The sequence below is a fragment of the Archocentrus centrarchus genome, unplaced genomic scaffold (genome assembly GCF_007364275.1).
Source record: "Archocentrus centrarchus isolate MPI-CPG fArcCen1 unplaced genomic scaffold, fArcCen1 scaffold_27_ctg1, whole genome shotgun sequence".
Classification (NCBI taxonomy): Eukaryota; Metazoa; Chordata; class Actinopteri; order Cichliformes; family Cichlidae; genus Archocentrus; species Archocentrus centrarchus.
In genome coordinates, this window is record NW_022060257.1 from 537,077 (window position 1) to 559,372 (window position 22,296).

General features: G+C 40.1%; 1 protein-coding gene across 1 annotated transcript in view; it reads left to right on the forward strand.

Moving 5' to 3' along the window:
* The window catches only part of LOC115776165 (protein crumbs homolog 1), a 38,735-nt gene extending 20,454 nt beyond the window's left edge, over positions 1-18,281 (forward strand). Inside the window, exons 7-13 of the mRNA XM_030723739.1 lie at positions 4,761-5,711; positions 7,080-7,621; positions 8,554-8,719; positions 10,240-11,101; positions 13,755-13,871; positions 14,020-14,146; positions 14,416-18,281. Coding sequence (XP_030579599.1) covers positions 4,761-5,711; positions 7,080-7,621; positions 8,554-8,719; positions 10,240-11,101; positions 13,755-13,871; positions 14,020-14,146; positions 14,416-14,637 — 2,987 coding nt within the window. The 3' untranslated portion in view covers positions 14,638-18,281. The remainder of the gene's footprint in view (positions 1-4,760; positions 5,712-7,079; positions 7,622-8,553; positions 8,720-10,239; positions 11,102-13,754; positions 13,872-14,019; positions 14,147-14,415) is intronic.
* The last annotated feature ends 4,015 nt before the right edge of the window (positions 18,282-22,296 follow it).

Genomic DNA, 22,296 nt, shown 5'->3' on the forward strand with positions numbered 1-22,296 from the left:
GAGTGTTAACTTCAACTCCGAGTCAGTTACAGTACCACTCTGTGAACCCCTCCTGCTGCACCTGAACCACCTATATGACACTCTGATTCATTTCCTTATTCATAAAGTTGCTGTCAGAGCGATCAGAGTAGTAAATTAATTTGCATATGTTTATGTTTTTACAAGCACTGAAATCCCAGTGAGACGTTAGATCATTATTTTTGTACGTGACATGAGCGCTTTTACAGTCTACAATCTGTATAAAGCTTTGGACACAGAACACACTGATCAATGATTTGTCATGTCGTAAAAGGTCTGACAGATGGAAACGTGTCTGAATCTTGGAGATGATATGAATATTTGAGTGAAGATGGGGCTGAAATAGGGCAGCATGGTGGCGTAGTGGTTAGCACTGCTGCCTCACAGTTAGAATAACATCTGGAAGGCCTGGGTTCGATTCCACCTTGGCCCAGGCCTCTCCCTCTCTCTGTGTGGAGTTTGCATGTTCTCCCCGTGCTTGCGTGGGTTTCCTCCGGGTACTCCGGTTTCCTCCCACATTCCAAAGACATGCACTTACTGGGGTTAGGTTAATTGGCTAATCTAAATTGCCCATAGGTGTGAATGAGAGCATGAATGTAAGTGTGAAAGGTCGTCTGTCCCTCTGTGTTGGCCCTGCAACAGGCTGGCGACTTGTTCAGGGTGTACCCTGCCTCTTGCCCTATGACAGCTGGGATAGGCTCCAGCCCCCCCGCGACCCTTAACAGGATGTGCGGAAGCGAATGGATGGATGGATGGGGCTGAAATCATTTTAAGACTTGAAAACTAAGCAAAATGTATTTAAAGTGACTTAAATGTTGTCAACATTTTGAAAGTTACAGTGTCTGAAATTCCACTGAAAATCTCAGACACAGGCTCTGTAACGGCTCAGCAAACTGTGTCCAAATCCATTTGCACAACAGGAGGGAACCAAAACGTATCAGAATCCTGGATTCAGAGAGGATCAGACCCTGATCCACTTCAGGCTCCATTTCCCAGCTCATCCCATCCGGATCCGTTCATAATGGCTTAAATTTTCCCAACACTATCTGCATTCTTTATTTAAAATGGCTCATCCTCCCAAAACTGTACTTAACTATTTAAAATCTATAAAGCTGGGACATTTCTTGCAACATGTTTACCTTTATTGATTAACTGTGCATTCATTAAAGACTTGGGAAGCTGCCCTGCATTTTTTCAGTTAAATGTGAAACTATTACTGAGCTTAACTCAGTGTGAGCATACTCAGAGTTGATGGAACTAACTCTGATCAGCAGTTCTGGAACAGGAAACAAAGTTGCTGAGCTCATGTCAAAGGTACCATGGCAGTATGTCATGGCTCTGGGCCTTTTGCCCAGTGTTTTGTGTTTTTTGGTCTTTGGGGTTCTGTTATTGTTACATTTCTTCAGTTTGTTTCTTAGTTTGCTTATGGTTTATTTCTTCATCGTTGTATTTCTTCATTTAGTTTATTCTTGGTCACTTTGAGTTTGTTATGTTGTCCTTAGTTGAAGAGTTCATGATATTTTGGGGTTATGATAGGGCTTCTAGTTTCTTGCCTTCCATATGTTTCCCGTGCCTTGTTTAGCCTTTTTCTGTTTGGTATTAGTTCCTGTTTTATTTTGTCAGTCACTTGTAGCACGTGATTGTGTTCAGTTTTGCTTCCCTTGTCTTGTTAGTTAGATTCAGTTCACCTGTTCTCCATAGCTGTGTCCTCTTTCCCCAGTCACCCCATGTATGTGTTTTATTCCTGAGTTTTCCTCAGTTCCCTGTTGCATTGTCTCTCATACACTGTCCTGTGTTCTCTTCCTAGCCTGACTCCTTCTTCCAGTTCTGTTTGTATTCTGTTTGAATCATCAGCATTAAAGCTGTATTTTCTTTTTTTTTTTTTTCTTCTTTAAAAGCTGTATTTTCTGTTCATGTTCTGACTCCCAAGTCCTGCATTTTAGGGTAGAGGGTACTGCCCAGTGACAAGTTGCTGGATGTCTAAATGTACAATACTTTATTGTGTCATTTACGTTTTCCTGTTTTTTTGTGTTACAACCCAGAATTTGCACTGTTTTTGTTGCCTCATGGTGTAAATATCTTTTTTTGTGTGTGACAGTTCTATGTGTGAACTGATGTGAGCTGAACATCCTCATTAGAAATGACTGTAGACAGATAACATCAGAATCTCCTAAGACAAACAATAAAGGGTTAATCCTTGTGCTTATCATTCCACATTAATTCCTCATTAGAGGAGATTTGTCCCTGCATTAAACGGTAAACAGACTGGTACTTAAATAATACCTTTCTACTCAATTTGAGGACTCAGAGCACTTTTTAATTACTGAAAACAGGAGGAACTGAATCAAAAGCTAACACTGAAGCCTAAAAATCTGGTCTTAGAAGTGAGGAGTTGAGCCAGACTCTCATCAAGAAAATGAGCACCTACTTGCTAACAGTATTATGACAAGATGTGACATCTGCTTTAGTGCAGAGGATAGGAGGGGATGAGAGGACATATGTTATGGACAGGCATAGCAGAAAACAACAGAGCCAATAAAGGTGCCATATGTCAGGCATTCATGCTGGGCATTAAACAGGTCTCCTAAGAAATTTGTCAGGGGGAGGGGAGATTACACCAAAGCTGCTTAGTAGTCCAATTAAAGTCCAATGAAAAAAGAGCAATATACAAAACAGCGTGAGCAACATGAGGACCTCCAATTAACATATATGTCATGTGCCTTCTATCCTGCACTATATCCAGGGTTGGCACCAGAGCATGTGGACTTAAACCAACTTTGACCGAGTGGCATTTAGTTTATTAGTTGATCCAAAAAATAAAATAAAACAAAGAGAGGAAGTGAGAGTACATTCATATTGCCATTTAGGCTATATGCAGTCCACAAATCAAAGAGAAAAATGTTAAATGAGGAAATTTTTAAACAATTATTTTGCATTTCATGAGCAGAATCTGATGTTGTCATCAAAAATTGTATACCTTGTAAGCCCCCTTCTCCTTGCACCCATTCTTTTGGGTGTATAGTTTTTTCCATGTATCTTGGAGCACTTAATTTATGTTCTTTTGGTTCTTCTGTGGATTTAGACTCTTCCATCTTATCAAATGGGAAGCCATCTGTTACAGGACTACTTGCTATTCTTGTGGCTGAATATATTTCTTCATGACTATGACTGTAATAACTGTCGAACACCCCATCTTTCCAATCTATTCTTATTCCCAAATACTGTCAAATACTGCTGTTTTGTCAAAACTATGCACAGTATCCTTGCTGTAAACCACTAAATGCAGTTACACTAGTTTTGCTTTGTTTTCACACTTTGTTAGGTTTAGGAAAAAAATCATAATTTTGAAATATGACACTTAAGGCTAACTAGTGCCTTAAACTGTAATGCCAAGGGTCCTGCCCACATGTCCATGTGTGACAAACAGGCTTCTTTTTTCCACCTTATTTTCAGGACTAAATCTTCCAAATTGAAGTCTTCCTACAGAACTTCAATAACTTCAAAAATGAGGTCTTCCCACATGAAAGAAAATATGTAAAAAAGAAAAAAAGCGAAAAAAAAGGCTCGACGTATGAATCCAGTCCTTCTCAAACCTGTCCCAAACACTTTAAACTTTGAACTTGTAGCACCTCCTGCTGGTTCTTTCCAGGAAGCACTTGCCACTAGTGGGTATCTACAAACCAGCATATGGAGCAGGCAGGAGACTGTAGCACAGCATTCCTCTTGTCAACCACTGACAGGAGCCAGCTGGACATTGCAGGCTAATCGCTTTGCTAGGGCTGAGCTGCAGATAGGAGTAGGAGCAGGGGGTGTGAGTGAGGAAGGTAAGGAGGGAGGAATTCACAGATGAGGGGGAGGGAGAAAAAGGGCAGAAGAAAAGGTGGGCAGGGCTGAGTTGTAATCACTTCTGCCTGTCTGCCTGGTACTGAGTGAAGAAGAGGAGGAACTTCTGGATTGTGAGAGAGAGACGGAACGAAAGATAGAAGGGAACTGGTTATGTCACTTGAGTCATCCAGTGTGAGGAGTGCATTGCCTCAGTGGGTCATGGAGGAAAAGAGGTTGATGCTGCTGCTGTGCTACTGCTGTGGGCCCTGGTGGCTGACAGGTACAGTATGGTGCAGCACTTTAAAATGCTACATTATAGAAAGAGAGAAAAGTTGCATGCTTTTTATGAGGGTGGAGTATTGGCAGACTGGAGGAACAGCTTTGGAACGCCTTGGGTTTAGAGTATTTCAAAGGACTGTGCTAATGCCAGTTGGGTGCTGCTACCTAGGCTTAATGTTGAACCCAGTTTGACAAGACTCTGATTAGTAGGAAGATAGACTTTATTTCCAGCACAGTGTGTGTGTGTGTGTGTGTGTGTGTGTGGGGCGGGTGTATAAGTCTAACGAATGCATTATTTCAAGGTTCAGTTGATTCAATCAACATGACAGTCACTGAGTTAATTCTGATAATGGAGATTGCAGCTCTTATTGATGTCTAATTGTTAAATTAACAGCTATTTCCTCAGGTCATTTTCTTGTACGTATATTGCACTGGAAAGCTCATGCCTCTCCTTCTTCTGTATGTGTGCTTTTTTGACTTAGTATCATTTAAGTCATTCAGACCATTTAAGTCATGTTGTTAAAGTCATTGATATAAATTTGATCCATGTGAATGTATTTTGGCATGTAAAAGCTGAATCCATTTTGTTACAGTAAGCTGAAATAAGAAACACTAAAGATCAGTGTCTCCCCATGCAGGTGTACACTGTGAGGTAGACATCAACGAGTGTGACAGTAATCCCTGCCAGAATGGTGCCACCTGTGAAGATGATGCCAATTCCTACAGGTGCCACTGCCCTATACTTGAGCCTGGCCATGAGCCCTGGGGTGGGCAAGACTGTGATATCAGACTTGTTGGCTGCCGGCAGCACCAGTGTCAGCATGAGGCAGGCTGCATCCCCAATTTGACCAAAAATGGTGAACATGGGTACACCTGTCTGTGTCCTGCTGGCTGGGCTGGAGATCGCTGCAATACCTCCACCACCTTCTCCTTTAACTCTGAGGGCTATGTCCATATGCAGCTGCCTGTTTTCAAGAACAAAACAAAGCTAAACTCTGACGACTACAACGTTCTACACATGCAGCTTCGATTCAGAAGTACTCTACCTGACATGGTGCTGTACTACCGGGGCACCATGGAGAGCTTTGTATCTCTGGAACTTGTCAAAGGTTCCCTCCAGGCAAAGGTAAAGTCAGGGAAGGTACTGCAGGTCATTTACCCAGGCACAGTCACTGATGGAGAATGGCGCCAAGTAACTGTGATCATGGATGTGAGGTTGGTTCTGACTATAAAAGGACCCGGCTGTGAGGAAGGATGCCAGGTAAAGAATGAGATTCAAAATTATCTGATCTTCCTCCAATCCAGCTCCTTCCAACAGCTGTATATAGGGGGGACACCCCTGCAATATATGGACAACTTGTCCAGTGGAAAGACATTCATTGGCTGTATGGAAGACCTTCAAGTTGACCATAAGCTGCTGCTGCCTCAAGACCTCATCAGGGAAGATAATATGGGCTTGGAACTGGGATGTACCAAACAAGACTGGTGTCATGATGACCCGTGCATGCAACATGGACAGTGTGTGGACATGTGGATTCATGCCAGCTGTCAGTGTTATCGGCCATATTATGGAGCACACTGCGAAGAAGGTAGCAGTATACACAGCACACCTCACTACTGTTTTAACAGCCAAAAAAATATATATATATATGTGTGTGTGTGTGTGTGTGTTTATGTTTCTCTGGATGAATTGTTCTGTGGCTATAGAGTAGGTAAAAATTCCTTAGGGTGAGTAACTCAGTATAAGAATGTAATTACTGCACTCCACGGAGGAAAAGGTGTTTTCTCTCATAACATCCACCAGGTTGCTAGTGACCTGGTTAGGATTATTTTCACATCTATCTTTTTTATGGAATTTTTGCCTAGTGGGAATAACTAAATGGTAATCTTACAAAAGAACTTTGAGGCCAAAATGCATGCAAATAGATCTGGTTAAAAAATAGCATATTGTAACCCTGTAACACCAAATGTATAATATTTGATACATGAGTTATTGAGACCTCTACATCATCAGTGTGAAAAACCTGAAATATACAATCAGACACATGCGGTACAACTGAGCAAAAAAAACCCTCATATATGCAAATTAATATTTAATTTTTCTATTTCTTTATTTGTCAGAAAGTTCAGTAAACACTCCAGTTTTTAAAAATGGCAATTATGTCATGGTTCAGACTTTACAGGGCTAGTCAATATGTTTATTTTGGCTGTGGCTAAAACGCAACCTTAACTCTAACCCTAGCCCTAAACCTCAGAATCAGAATCAGAAGGTTTTATTGCCATATGGGTGAACAGATTCACAACATTAGGAAATTGCTGCGGTACTTCGTGCTTACATAAAAACAAATAAGTATAAAAACTATAACACTATAACACATAACTATAACACAATATTACAAAACATGGTTTGGAGGTAATCTAATGGGTGTTAAGAGGTTATGAGTAACAGTTTTAATGCTAGCTGCTGTATTAGTTAAGAGCCATGTTTTAGCACATATTTCAGTCAGACTGTGGTTAACCAAAAACATTGATAAGTTCCTCCAGGGCAAAATCACCTCATCTCAAATCAGCGCTTGTCAACTAAAAATAATTGCCACCAAAACTGGAATTGCACGAGGCAAAATACTAATGATTGATGGAGGCAAGTTTATTTATTTATTTGTTGCACCTTTCGACAGCTCCTGGATCATACTTCCCATGAAAACTCAGTCAAGTCTTTTATTAGACCATGGCTCTGTTAAAAATGTGCAGTGTTCAAGCCCATGCCAAAACACAAAAGGATGTCTTGAAAATGCTTCCTCTATGCAGTCGTGGAGAAAGTATTCAATACCTCTTAGTCAAGATGGTTATTCTTTAATATAAGTTATTTTTTAAAAATACTGAGTGCAAAATGTAAAGACTAAAATTATAAACATACTCATAATGCTGAAAGTGTGTCCTTCTTCCCTCTACCTCAGAGTATCCATCCTGGACTTTTGGCCATGAAAACAGCACCAGCTACTCTGCCTTCAACATATCAGAAACCCATGGAGACAACTTTACCATTTCCTTTTTAATGCGCTCCCTCAAACACAATGGCATGCTGCTTCAGTTTTGTCGAGAAGGAGAGGCCTACCTGACTATTTACCTGAAGGAAGGCACTGTTGCTATTTACAGTCCTCACACCACACTTCTCTCAGAAGCCAAGTTAGTTACTGATGGGAAAAATAATCTGGTGACTGTAAAGGTACATTGTGGCCATGTGGTTTTCCCCAAAGCGGGGAATAAACGTGCCTTAGGAAATGTAAGTGTAGAAGCAGGGGATGTGGTATATGTTGGAGGGCTCCCTGCAGGCAAGAACATGAATGCCTGGGGTGGAAACTTCAAGGGCTGTCTGCAGGACATTCGACTGGATCACAAGCATCTGGCTGCTGAAGGTTATCCAGATAGAATGGAGGTTTACCAGTCAAGCACCGAGGACAACCTGCTGCCAGGATGCCAAAGTGATGACACATGCAATGTAAGAGACTTGATGTATGTTGGAGGGCTTCCTTTCAACATCCTTTTTTTTTTTTTTTTTGGCCACAGTGGCTTTGATTGGCATTGGAGGGAGACAGGAAATGGGGGAAAGATACAGGGGAAGACACGCGGGCAAATTGGCAACAGGCCGGGACTCGAACCCGCGCCACAACACGGTATATGTATGCGGTCGCCGGCTTCACCGCTAAGCCACCTGGGCACCGACATCCTTTTTTTGATTACTTATTATTTCTATTTATAATTATTAAATTATCCCCGGTGGCACGGTGGTGGAGGAGTGGTTAGCACTATCCCCTCACAGTGAACAGGTTTCCTAGTTCAAACCCTGGATGGGGCCTTTCTCTGTGTGGAGGTTACTTGTTCTCCTTGTGTGGGTGTTCGCTGGTTTTCTCCCACAGTCCAAAGACATGCATGTTAGGTTAGTTGGTGATTGTAAATTGGCCTTGGATTTAAGGCAGTAATGCTCAAACTGTACAGAATAAAGTATATGGTTAAATGTGGCTTGTAGGAAAAAGTGCTTTGAGTGGTCAGTTGGATTAGAAAAACACCACATAAATGTCAATCAATGTCCATTTAACTATAGAGAAAAAAAAATGTAACTCATAAGATTTAACTCGTAATAGTTTTTACATATTTTTTGTATGTATCACACTGCAAAGTTGATTTACAGGCACCAAATAATAAGTGTAACATTTTGCTGGCGTATGGCTCTACAGCTGAACCCATGGCAATTTCAGAATTGTCTAATAGCTTAGTTGTGATAACCCCATTAGCAATGATCTGATGGTGAATCCTGTTGGTCTGTAAGTTAGCGTTCAATCCTCTTTGTAGCTTTTACCTATACGGTCACGTCAGGTGAGAGATTTTACAAGCAGTGGTCTAATCCATCCATCTGTGTTTGTCTGTGCGCAGAATGAGCCATGTTTGAATGGTGGAGAGTGTCAGATCACCTGGAATGACTTCAGATGCACCTGCTACATTAACTATTCGGGCCAACTATGCGAGACTCGCTTGTGGTGCATTGAAAAGCCCTGCTCTGATGGATTGCACTGCATGGAGCTACAGGATGGTTATGAGTGTGAGTGATCCCTTAGCAGTGATTCTGTTTTTTCAAGGCAGGGCTATTCAGTTCAGGCCAGGTCAGGTGAATTTGTTTTTGCTCTTTATCTCTTACTTAAACTTGGAGTCTTGAAAGGTTTTCAATGTGAAATTTTTAGGAAGACCTGCCAAGATTATACTCCATCATGGGAGATATTTCTTAGCAAACAAGACACTTAGTGACCTTAAGAGTTCTGTAACAGGTATAGAAAGATTATCCTGCAGCATCCTGGAATATAGGTATAATAAATGTAGAGTTTATATTGCTTCTACTATGTACCATTATTCAAGTTGGAGCAGAGAGGAGCAGGGTTTATATACAATGCAACAATATCCACACAAGAAATAAGACTTATAGACACTACATTATTGACTCATCACATTATTGACTCATTTTCAAGTGACTGCTTATTGTGTTAGTGTTATATGGCAAAATTAACAATTTTGCAATGAAAGAGTTAATCTGACAATTTCCTCTGGAATCACTAAAATTTGCTTGCAAAGTTGAAGTGCCCTCCAAATTTTGTATTCCCATTTCAGTGTTTTATGTAGATAAATCTATAAATCTAATCTATAATGGGGCAGTGGTGGCTCAGGCAGTAGAGTGGGTCATCTACAAGTCAGGTAAGTGGATCAATGCCCTTTATACCAGTCCATGTGTCTAAGTGTCATTGGACAAGATACTGAACCCTGAATTGTCCCTGATGCATCCATCGGAGTGTAAGTGTGTGTTAGTACTGCTGACAGACAAATAAACAAACGGAACAAATCAAAACCTTCTTGGTAGATGTAAACAATTAATGAGATCTCTACTCTTAGGACTGCATTGTCATAAATGGCTGGAGCACTGTGGATGTAACAATTTTTCTTGTTTTTCTGATATTTTCCTATTGACCTTTCCCTTTGACTGGAAAATAAGTCAATGAACCTGTAAAGCAGGGGTGTTCAACTCCAGGTCCCCGAGGGCCGGTGTCCTGCAGGTTTTAGATGTGTCTCTGCTTCAACACACCTGCATCAAATATAGAAGTCATTAGCAGAACTCTGGAGAACTTGACTGCATACTGAGGAGATAATTCAGCCATTTGATTCAGGTGTGTTGGATCAGGGACACATCTAAAAGCTGCAGGATACCAGCCCTCGAGGCCTGGAGTTGAATACCCCTGCTCTAAAGTTATTACAACTCATCCTGGGAGGAACAGTCAAACAGCAAATGCAAAACACCTTGATGTCAAACCTTTTAACATGAACTCCTTCAGAGGCTAAAAATCCCCATACTGGTAATTAACTAACAAAGATATCAGAAGAAATAAAAAAAAAAAAGCATCTTATTTGGATTTCTGTATATTTTTGAGGAGCTACAATAGTGGACTTACATGAAAAGTTCTTGGAGTTTTATTTTATTTATTTTAATCTGTATTTTTGAAGAGAAGCAGAAGAGAAGAGAAGCTGATATACTTTTTTATTAGTGCCAGTAATTCTCATGGTCTTGTCCTCTCACAGGTTTAACTGAAGCCACTTTTCAAGACAATTCTCTCCAATACGTTGCCAATAGCTCCCTGCTGAGCCCTGTAACCAATATCACCATGGACATACGAACACGGGATGAGAATGGGATCTTGCTGCGGGCTGTCAGCAGATCTAAGGTCTTCTGCCTGGGCTTGCTCAACTCCAGCCTGCTGATCAAACTGGACAGTGGGGAGGGTGCAGAGCTGCTCGCCTTCACCAGTGACAGGACAGTTGCAGATGGGGCGTGGCACCACATTCAGCTTACCATGGTCGACCCCACACAGTCAGAATCGCGCTGGCGCCTCACTGTAGATGGACACAGAGCTGGTGTTAGCTTTGGAATCAGTGGTAATCTCAACTTTCTTAATGACACCAAAATCTGGCTGGCAGAGAAATACACAGGATGCTTAGGAGAGGTGAGACTGGGTGGAGTCTACCTGCCACTCATAAAGGTAGCAGATGCACCTCAGATGAGCCGGTTCACCAGAGTGGGTGGGCATGAGCCAAGCATAGGGTGCCAAGGTGCACCTATTTGCGATTCCCAGCCCTGCTTCAACCAGGGTGTGTGTCAGGACCAGTTTAATGAGTTTAACTGCAGCTGCAAACCTGGATGGGAGGGGGAACTGTGTGAGACAGAGATAAATGAGTGTTCTTCAACTCCATGTGTCTACGGTACATGTAAAGACCTCCTGGCAGATTTCCAGTGTGAATGCGAGCCTGGATACAAGGGGAAAAACTGTCAGGAAGAGGTGGATAACTGTCTGGAGTTCAAGTGTGAGAATGGAGGAGTCTGTGTGGAAACACTGGGAAATCACACCTGTTCATGTCCTCCTGGCTACATTGGGAAGCGTTGCCAGTGAGTATACAGCCTTCAGTTTCTCTACAGTACATTTTTTTTAAATATGCAAAACTGTGTCAGGCAAAACTTTGACTGCACTTAAAAAGACCTACTACAGAGACCTGCTACAGAGATAAGTGCTGGGGAGTGTATAGGATTTAATGTTGCATGTCGGGGTATCTGAGTATGCTTTAGTTTATGTCACTGTCTGTCTCTCAGATGATCTCTCCACTTCTAATAAGAGGCAGTAGTCCTCTCTATAGCAATTTCTATGGCAATGTCTTAAGAGCTCACAGGAGCACTTAAAAAAATTGCTCACAACAGGTTGTGCTATTTTGTGATTACTGTGGTTCAACCTTTCACAAATGGCTTCCATTCTTAAATTTAGAAGTTTAGACAATTGTAACTGTTTTATTAACATTCACAAAGAATTCAAAAATTATTCTTTCAAAAAGGTGCTCTTGGCTGCCTGAATATTGTGCAGACTTGATATTTAATCTATTTGCCTTCTACTACTATCTTTTTTTCACAGACTGATTTTGACAGTTGGCTAGTTTTTTATGCCAGTTTGTACCATTTATTGTGCAATATCTGAAACACTGTTTAACATCTGAAAATATTGAGATAGTGAGAGAGCAAGCTAAGGTAAATCAGCTAGCTGACTATAACTTCAACAGTAAGAATTTGATGTTGGTTATTTTACAACCTTAGCTGATAAAGTACGTAAAAGGTAGAAGCAAGCTATCTAGTTTACAAAGCAGATTAACCCAAGATGTTTTGATGAATTTTGATGCATTAGATAAGATTAGCACTTCAGCAGTTTGCTACACTCACTTCCAAAAGTATTAGAAGAGTGAGGCCAATCCCTTTATTTTTTCTATAAACTGAAAACATTTTGGTTTGACATTAAAAGATGAATATGAGGAGATCAGCATCTCAGCTCAGCTCATCTCATTTCCAGGTATTTACATCTGGATCTGATACACAGTTCAGATGATAGGACCTTTTGTCTGAACCCACACATTTTTTCTTCTGAGCAAAAGTATTGGAACATGTGACTAACATGTGTGTTTTGTTACCCAGGTATATCCTGTTACATTGATTATTTAAACAATAAATAGTGCTTGTTTGTGCTCAGTTTCAGATTTGGGTTTTGCCTTTGCAGACTGTGCTCTTACAGTTAGAGGAGTAACCAACATGAAAACTAGAGAATAGGTAAAACAGCTGAAGAGAAGATGGAAAATCAGAGCCACTGCACAAATACTGGCCATAGTCAGTACAACAGTTTGGAATGTCCTCATTATGACCCGTCTCAAAAGCCACAACATAAGGTGGAGCAGAGGGGTGTAACAGTCCTGAAGAAGAAAGTCATCACTGGTGCCCTAAGTAACACATGTTGAACAGGTAGACCAAGGAAAAAAACAGCAGCTGATGACAGAAAGAGTGTAAATGCTGTAAAGACCCTAAAACAACTATTAGTGACATCAGCAACAACGTCCAGAGGGCAGGACTGAAGCTTTCACAATCTACTGTTCATAGAAGACTTCATAAAAAAAGTACAGAGGCTTCACCAGAAGATGCAAACCACTAATTAGCAAGAAGAATAAGGCCAGGTTGGAATTTGCCAAGTAGAGGCAAGCCCCAGAAAATCTAGGACTATGTTTTTCTGGACTGATGAGACAAAGATTAACCTTTATGTTAATCTTTGTGATGGAAAGGCTAAAGTTTAGAGAAAGGTTTCTGCTCATGAGCCCAAACATACGAGCTTATCTATGAAATACGGCGGAGGTAATGTCATGGCTTGGGATTGCATGGCTTCTTCTTATCATTAATCTTCACTGATGACAGCAATGAAGTCAGAAGTCTACAGAAACATTTTGTCTGTCAATTTAAAGAAAGCTACAACCAAACTAATTGGAAGATCTTTCATCATGCAGCAAGATAATGGCCCAAAACACACTGCCAAAACTACAAAAGGACAGGGGCAGGAAGTGGAAAAAAAAAACAGACAACAGCTGAAAGAGACAACATTGAAAGCGTGGAAAAGCATCACAAAAGACGAATCCAAAAGTTTAGTGATGTCACTGAGTAACAGGCGTGATCCTGTTATTGCAAGCAAAGGATTTGCAACTGAATATTAAGTCTTATTCATTCATCGATTTTAAGTTAATCTGTGCCAACTTTTGCTCACAAGAGAAATGGGTGGGTTCAAACAAAAAGTGCTATATTCTGAACTGTGGAGCAGATCCAGATGTAAATACCTGGAAATAAACACTGATTATGTTTAAGTTGGAAACTCTTCAACTCTTTAATTGCCCAGATAGGCAGTTTGTTTTTCACCTGCACTGCTATTTTTTTTTACTAAAACTAATATTTTCATAGAATAGAGCTTAAACACTGAGGCAATTAATAAACTAGAGGATCAACATAGAAAATCTGCAACTATTCTGAAATCTGTGAGTGTCTGCGGAAACAAAAACAAACAGGAAACATTTGATGGCCCCCACTTCTGGAGGATATGCTTATTTTTTTCTAGTCTTATAGTTTAGGGAACAGAATATCTAATAACTGGGAGAGCTAGTTAGCTCCAGCTAATAAAAAATAATAATTAGCTGAAGCTCTGCTGTAGAAACATAGAGAACTTAAAAAAGTTTGTTTGTGTGTCTAATAGGTGGCGTTTTCCTCCTGTGGCATGCAATGTAAACACTGATTGTTTTAATGGAGGGGTTTGTATTGGAGGTGACTCTGGTGGCAACTGTACCTGCAAGCCAGGATATGCTGGTTCCAGGTGAGAGAAGAACAACACGCATTCCTCATCCACACACCGTTCTTTTAAGTGTGTCTGAACCACATCTAAGTGGTAAGGTCAGAAGGGCATGTGTGAGCTGCTGCTCTGTCAGTCAGTGTTGTGCTTAAACCCTGCTGATGTGTTTCAGGTGCGAGACAGAAATAGATGAGTGTGAGTCCAATCCTTGCCTCAATGGTGCCACCTGTCTGGACAGAATCAATCACTTCCAGTGTGTGTGTGTGCCAGGCTACAGTGGCACACTTTGTGAGAGCAATGTAAGTGACAGACAGTTACTTTCACTAACACCAGCTCTGAGTTAAGACACTTTCACTGCACATAAGCTCCATTATGCTCAGTGAGTTTGCAGTTTAAAATATCTTTCTTAGACTCCTTAGCTCCTTCCTTTAACCATAGTAGAAAGCATGATTAAACTTCCAGAGCAGTGTTTGAGATTGTGCTTCAGCTTCTGGCAACAGTTAAGTTCTGGCCTTTTCAGATCAGAGAAATCTTTAAAATGAAAATATTCTGTGCTCTTTGCTTGCAGAAAGAAGAACAAAATGGGCGAGTTCCCTGGTTGGCAGTAACTATTCCACTAACCACCTTATGTGTGTTGCTGGCCATCCTGGTGGTGTTTTTTCTCATCATGACAGCACGAAAAAAGCGTCAGTCAGAGGGCACATACAGCCCCAGCTCACAGGAGGTAGCTGGTGCCAGACTGGAAATGGGCAGCGTCCTCAAAGTGCCCCCAGAGGAGAGGCTTATCTGAAGTGTGAAGCCTTTACTCACAGGCTTACATCCAAAGGATGTATATTAAGGGTGAGAGGTCATATAGTCTTCAGTGTCATACTTTGCTAGAAGGGAAGAGGTAAAGAAATAATCATTATCAAATTTTCTGCCTAGAAAAATTTGTGTTGTTCACACCTTAGAGGTGAACAATTACCTTGAAGCTGACAGAAGACTGTTCTGTTAGAATGAGCCTGGTCATTGATGTTCAACCCTCCGAAAAACTGGGCATTCCTTCTCAGATTCCAACAATAAGTCTGTTTTGTCTAAATAAAGAGGAACATCTATGTAAGAACAAAACACTGACTGCACCACAACAGGAGTTCAGGAGCAGTTTGAAAGCACAACAAAGAACTCAAGGTATAGACCCATCCTCCAAACTCCTCAGGTCCCAGTCTAATCTGAGCTTTTGGCATGTGATCAGGAGGCTAAAAGGGCCAAAACATGTCAGTCCCAAATTCCAGACCCCACAAGACACCTGCAGAGATTCCATGTCCATGGATATATAGCTACATTATGTTTGGAGCTTCTTTGGCAGAACAAACACTACACAAGTTTAGTTTTGATGTTTTGACTGATCCATGTAAATTGAGGATCACTTAGTTCCCCACTATTTGTGCTAGTATTAGTTACACACTGAAGAGGATGTCTGCTTATTTTTTTTTTTCAGGATTTTTATTTCCTTGTACTCTTTTGCCATATTAGGTTTTGCCATCTGATTTTCATCTTTCTTTCATTCCACAGGGAAGATTGAACTTTTTTTTTGTTTTATTTTGTTTTTTTGTTTTTTTTTTTAATCTAGAATATAAACCTCTTGTTGTTAAATTGCAAATTCAAAAATGTTGAATTTCTACAATGTTGTCAGGGATTATACTTGCCTAATACAAATGGTGTTCCATTGGAAAAGAGCATTTTTTAACTTCTTAACATCGAGCACATTACCAGTGACCCATCTATGGTTAGGGGTAGGATTTAGCTGAAATACCATACCTTTTTATACAATTTTGGCCTATTTGAAACCAAATGGATAAACTTATAACAGAAAATCTGTACTGGTGCTAAAATGAGTGGATGAGGCTTTACTTTGTATAACTTTATCTAATAATAATAAATCTAATAAACTCTTTATTAGAATTAGCTTTTTTAGCACCTAGCTAAAACAAAACCCAAACCTAACTCTAACCCTAACCGTAGTTGTGTTGCCAGTGACCTGGTGCATGTTAAAAGGTTAAATTAAAAAAATGCAGTATTATTCAATCACATGATGTACGCAGCACGTTAACTGCTTAATCTTTGGCGTTAATGAAACAGTGCAAAAAGTTCATGTGATGGAATATGAGACCAGAGCTCCAAATCGAATGTGTAAATGGATATCACTGTGGCCTAAGTGGGAGTCAAAGCTAACTGCTGTATTATATTGTCAGTGTGCACTGTATGACTCAACACAGTCAACCACTCTGCCCATTCTTTATTACTATGTAATTATAATGTGATAGTTGTATGTATGTCTTTATGTTGTGTTTAATTTGTTGCAAAATTTGAAATCACTTTATTTGTTTTTCTGTTTGTTTTCTTTTATATTTTTAAGTGGAGGAGTGTTTAGCTGTAGAAATCTTACTGCTGTAGTCTGAGGTGGTCACATCTGTATTTGTGGACATAAATTTCAAGAAAACACACCTACCATTATTACATTGTATCAGTTTATACATTAAGGCCAATAACCAATCATTCAGCTTGATTTTAAGCTAGTTGTTTTATATTGTTTCACAAATACTGATCAGACTGAATTTGACCTTGAGAGTAGTGTAAAATGTCCTCATCAAAGTTAAGAATTCCAGGAATTAGCTTTTAAAATCTGATGCCACTGTCTTTACATTTGTAGTCCTGTTCACCTGCTCACTTGCCTTTTACTCTGTATTCACCAGTGCTGCTAACTTTACAAAAATCTAGGAGACTTTTACAGTTAATGATGGTGCAGAGCTCCATTGTTGTTTTGTTTGGTCTTTTCTTTCACCAAAAGAAAATTTCAGTTCCGACAGGATCGTGCGTATGACTTTACGCTGATAGTTTTTGTATTTGTTCCAGTTCTGTTTCAACATAAATCTATACATCAAGGTTCTTCATTGTTTTTTGGACAAACCCAAGCCTATCCAACAACTGGAATACAAACTATGAGCCAAACGTGTTGTGGCTGAAGAAGCAAACCCCTTCAACAAGGTTTTTTTTTTTTTTTTTTAATCTGATGGAAAATGAGAAAGCTGGGAAGTGGAAGCTTTTACAGCTGCACATTAATGCTCAAAGTTTTCAGTGAGAATGATATCTCTGGCACTATGATGTCCAAGAATTAACAAATAATACTGAAATTATATACTAACTCCCCTTTTGGGAGATTTTTGATGCATGACTGAATTATTATTTTCTTTGTCCCATGACAATTTTTAAGAAGATCAAAAATTACATTTTGTCATACCATCAGGTTGGAGGTTATGTTTGGGTTTTGGTTGACTTACAGTAAGCCACATTGCCACAGGCACAGTCTAGTTTGTGCTTGGTGTCTGGTGCAAAGCATGGAGTTTAATTGTAAATGCCAAGTTTAAGGCAAACATCCCAAATTATCAAGGCATGCCCTATATAAATGTAATGGGCTAAAGTTTTTTTTCTCTTCATTATTAAATTCCAAGGCTTTACTTGTAAGTCTTGTAACCTTTTATGGATGAGCTGTAAATGTCATTGTTGACTGGACTATACACTGACGAAATCATTGCTCTAAAAAAATGTGGTTATTTATACAGTTATTTGTGGTAATAGTAATAATGTGTGGTAATTCAGGCTTTTGGCATCTCGGCTTGCGTATATTCCTACAGTCTGACCACAGTGTTTAAGAAAGGTCTGAAATCCTTAAATGGCTCCTTTAAAAGTGACAGCAGGGAATGTGTAGGTATGTGCCTTTGTGTTCTTCTGGATCTGTAAAACCTGAGCATCCTGTGGTGTTATTTGTTCCTGTTTAGATGTTTTTACACCTTCTTGCAGACCACACATGAGCAGCCACTAACAAATGTCTCACTGCTCAAATATTTAAATGTTGATTAAAGCGTTAAGGTACGCACAGTATTTACAATATTATTTAACAGATTATGCACAAGACAAATATCTCAGCTATGTACAGAATGATAGTGATTTTACACTGGAGTTGTTTTTACGAAAGCTGTGCCATGTACAGCATTCTTTAGCTCTGTGCATGAGGAGTTCTACTCCAAAACATTACATAGGCTCTTCAGGAAGCATCAACAATTCTGTTGTGTTGTTTGGAGACATCATTTGGTTTATGAGTGAAAATAATGGGTCAACACAATTGTTCTACACTTGTCTACATTTACACTGTAACTGTCTTACAAACTCTCATCTGTCAACTCATCTTGCATAAGAATCTTCATTTTTACTGAGAATAGTTGTTTGTATGAGAAAGACTTGTGTGCAACGCAAAATGTATTCTTCCAATCCATGTTGATGGTTACATTGTTTGCTTATGTATATAAGGGAAATGGGTCTGGAGATAGAATCAAGTTTGTTGGTATGAAATGTGTCTTAATCAGTGTTAAAGTAAAAATAAAACCTTAGCAAACTGAATAACATGTACAAAGTTTTGTTTTTTGTTTTTTTTTCTCCTGTGAAGCCAATGATATGTACTTTTTTACTTAACATCCACCAGGTCAGGGTTGGGATGCATTTTATCTAAATGCTAATGAAATGCTAAATAGTTTCAGAAACCAGAAGACTTGACCCCTCTATGTATCTTTCTATTTGAGTATTCCAAATAGATGAAAATTCCATATAAATGAGTAAATATAAACCTTACCCTATCCATAACCCAAACAAATCACTGTCTACTGGTTGCATGTTCAGGTAATCTCTGCTGATAAGGATGTTCGTGGTGTCCATTTTCCTTGAATCCTCAAAGCACAGGTCGAGGAGCAGCACTTAGCAACAATCTTCGGCTCCAGCTTATTAATTAACTAAAGACCCAGATGGAGTTTTATTTCATTTGAAACTCTGACTCTTAGTCTTGTCCACCCTAATTGGGAAATTCAAAAAACTGTCTTATTTGTTATCTATCGTCCACCTGGTCCTTACCCAGAGTTTTTGTCTGATTTCTCAGACTTTTTGGCTGATTTAGAGCTCAGTTTAGATAAAATAATTATAGTGGGTGATTTGAACATCCATGTAGATGCTGAAAATGACAGCCTCAACACTACATTTAATCTATTATTAGATTCAATTAACTTCTCCCAAAATGTAGATGAGCCCACCCACCACTTTAATCACACTCTTTATTTTGGGGTAAGCTGTAGTAGTGTTTTTCTCTCTTTGCTTTTCAGGTGGAGGTGTGGGCATCCAATGGTGCCACCCGTGGGCAGAGTAGATGTGTCCCGGGCTAATTGTGCACACCTGCAGTCCATTATCATCCTGTGTATTTAAAGGCTGGCAGTAGCTGTGTTTCTCTGCCAGATTGTCCTGTCTTTGGTAAATTAGCCTTCTAGTTTGCTAATGTTGTCCTTCATGCCTCTGTCGATAAACAGTCTTCTGCTCCTTAGTTGTTTGCCTGGTGTTACTGTTATCCATGTCAAGATACTCACCTGCCATTCAGTCTGGAGCACAAGTGCTGCTGCTGGATTTTCATTAAGCAATCATTCAAGCCTGGGAAAACTGTGGATTACAGTGTTTTTCGATGACCCGTCTGCCTGCCCACTTTCCACCATCAAGACCCGGCCCCACGCTGAGCTCAGCTTCCCTGCCAACATACCCTTCTCCAGGTATTCCCCAACATCTCTCAAGTAAGAATGCTCCTCAGTCACAATATAATTCTTTCTTTCATATATTTTAACACTTGCTCTGTTCTTTAAATATCCATCCATCCATTATCTTCCACTTATCCAGGGCTAGGTCACAGGAGCAGCAGCCGAAGTTGAGAAACCAAGACCTCTCTCTTCCCAGCCGCCTCCTCCACCTTATCCAGAGGAACACATGACCACTTCCAGGGTAGCTGAGGGAGATATCTTTACAGTGTGTCATTTCCAGGACCTCCTGCCAGTAGGACATGCCCGGAATACGTCACCCAAGAAATGCCCGGGGGCATCTTAGTCAGATGCCTGGACCACATCAACTGACAGATGTGTCCAATGAGGAAGGTCTATACCAATTAATTGAATTGTATTGGGTTTTTTGGGGGGTTTTTTTTGTCTATTTTATTCTAGCAAAATACAAGGCTCTTAGCCATATGAATACAGTGGCTTGCAAAAGTATTCATACCCTTTGAACTTTTCTAGATTTTGTCACATTACAACCACAAACATAAATATATTTCACTGGAATTTAATGTGAAAGACCAACACAAAGTGGTATACAATTGTGAAGTGGAAAAAAAATTATACATGATTCAACACATTTTTTACAAATAAAGGCTGAAAAGTGCGGTGTGGAAAAGTATTCAGCCCCCTTTTCTCTGATGACTGCTAATGACTAAAAAGAGTCCACCTGTGTGTAATCTAATCTCAGTACAAATACAGCTGCTCCGTGACGGCCTCAGAGGTTGGTTAAGAGAATACTGGGGAGTAAATGGCATCACGATGTCCAAAGAACACACCAGACAGGTCAGGAATAAGGTTGTGGAGAAGTTTAAAGCAGGCTTAGGCTATAAAAAGATTTCCCAAGCTTTGAACATCTCACGGAGCACTGTTCAATCCATTATCTGGAAATGGAAAGAGTATGGCACAACTGTAAACCTTTTATGCTGATGACATCAAACTGTACTTGTCTTTTAAACCTCACCAGTTAGGTTATCTGTCCTGGTTGACTGTTTATCCCAGATCAGTGCTTGGCTCTCTAGCAACTCTCTTGTATTAAATCCCAATAAGACCGAGACTTTGATCATAGCTCCTCCTGATATTTACCCTAGTATCACCCAGGCGATTGCTTCCTCGTATTCACCTGCAAAGACTGCAGTTCGGAATCTGAGTATTATTTGAGTCCTCCTTGGGATTTGACTCTCATATAAGATCTATTGCGCGCGCTTGTTTTTTTCATCTTTGTAATATTTCTAAACTGAGAACCACAGTTTCCCCTTCTGATCTGGAAAAGATTGTCCATGCATTTGTCATCACGCTTAGACTACTGTAATGCCCTCTTTACCAGCTTAAATAAATCATCTGTATCCAGGCTTCAAATGATACAAAATGCAGCTGCTAGACTTCTAACTCGTTCTAGCAAATGAACACGCATTACTCCTATTCTGCTTGCTTTACATTGGCTTCCGGTTAATTTTAGAAATCAATTTAAGATCCTTCTGCTGACATATAAAGCTTTAAATGGACAAGTCCCTGACTATTTATCCCAGTTACTGGTTAAATACATCCCTGCGCTGTGCCTTCGATCAGTAGATCAAAACCTCTTAATTCCCCCACGTACAAGATTAAGGACTAGAGGCGACAGATCTTTTCAAGCTATAGCTCCCAAGCTCTGGAACAACTTGCCCCTCGAACTTCGCCTAGCTGACTCCGTCATTTCTTTTTAAAAACAGTTGAAAACTTTTTTATTCAACCAAGCTTTTCATCAATTACTCTCATTGTAATTTTTTTAATATGTTGTTTTACTGCTTTTAATGCAAAGGTGTAATTCATTTTTTATATTGACTGTTTGTTCAGCACTTTGACTTTTCTTGTCTGTGAAAGGTGCTCTATAAATAAACTTTACCTTACCTTACCTTACCTTACCTACCAAGACAAGGCCATCCACCTAAACTTACAGGCTGAACAAGGAGAGCATTGATCAGAGATGCAGCCAAGAGGCCCATGGAGACTCTGGACGAAATGCAGAGATCCACAGTTCAGGTGGGGGAATCTGTCCACAGGACAACTATCAGTCATGCACTGCACAAATGTGGTCTTTATGGAAGAGTGGCAAGAAGAAAGCCATTGTTAAAAGAAAACCATAAAAAGTCCCATTTGCAGTTTGCCAGAAGCCATGTTGGGGACACAGCAAACATGTGGAACAAGGTGCTTTAGTCAGATGAAACCACAATTGAACTTTTTGGCCAAAATGCTATGTGTGGCGAAGAATTAACACTGCACATCACTCTGAACATACATCCCCACTGTCAAATATGGTGGTGGCAGCATCATGCTCTGGGACTGCTTCTCTTCAGCAGGGACAGGGAAGTTAGTCAGAGTTGATGGGAAGATGGATGGAGCCAAATACAGGACAATCTTGGAAGAAAACCTGTTGGAGTCTGCAAAAAAGACTTGAGACTGGGGAGGAGGTTCACCTTCCAGCAGGACAATGACCCTAAACGTAAAGCCAGGGCTACAATGGAATGGTTTAAAACAAAACATATTCATGTGTTAGAACGGCCCAGTCAAAGACCAGACCTAAACCCAATCGAGAATTTGTGGCAAGATCTGAAAACTGCTGTTCACAAACGCTCTCCATCTAATCTGACTGAGCTTGAGCTGTTTTGCAAAGTAGAATGGGCAAAAATTTCAGTCACTAGATGTGCAAAGCTGGTGGAGACATACCCTAAAAGACTTGCAGCTGTAATTGCAGCAAAAGGTGGTTCCACAAAGTATTGACTCAGGGGGGCGGAATACTT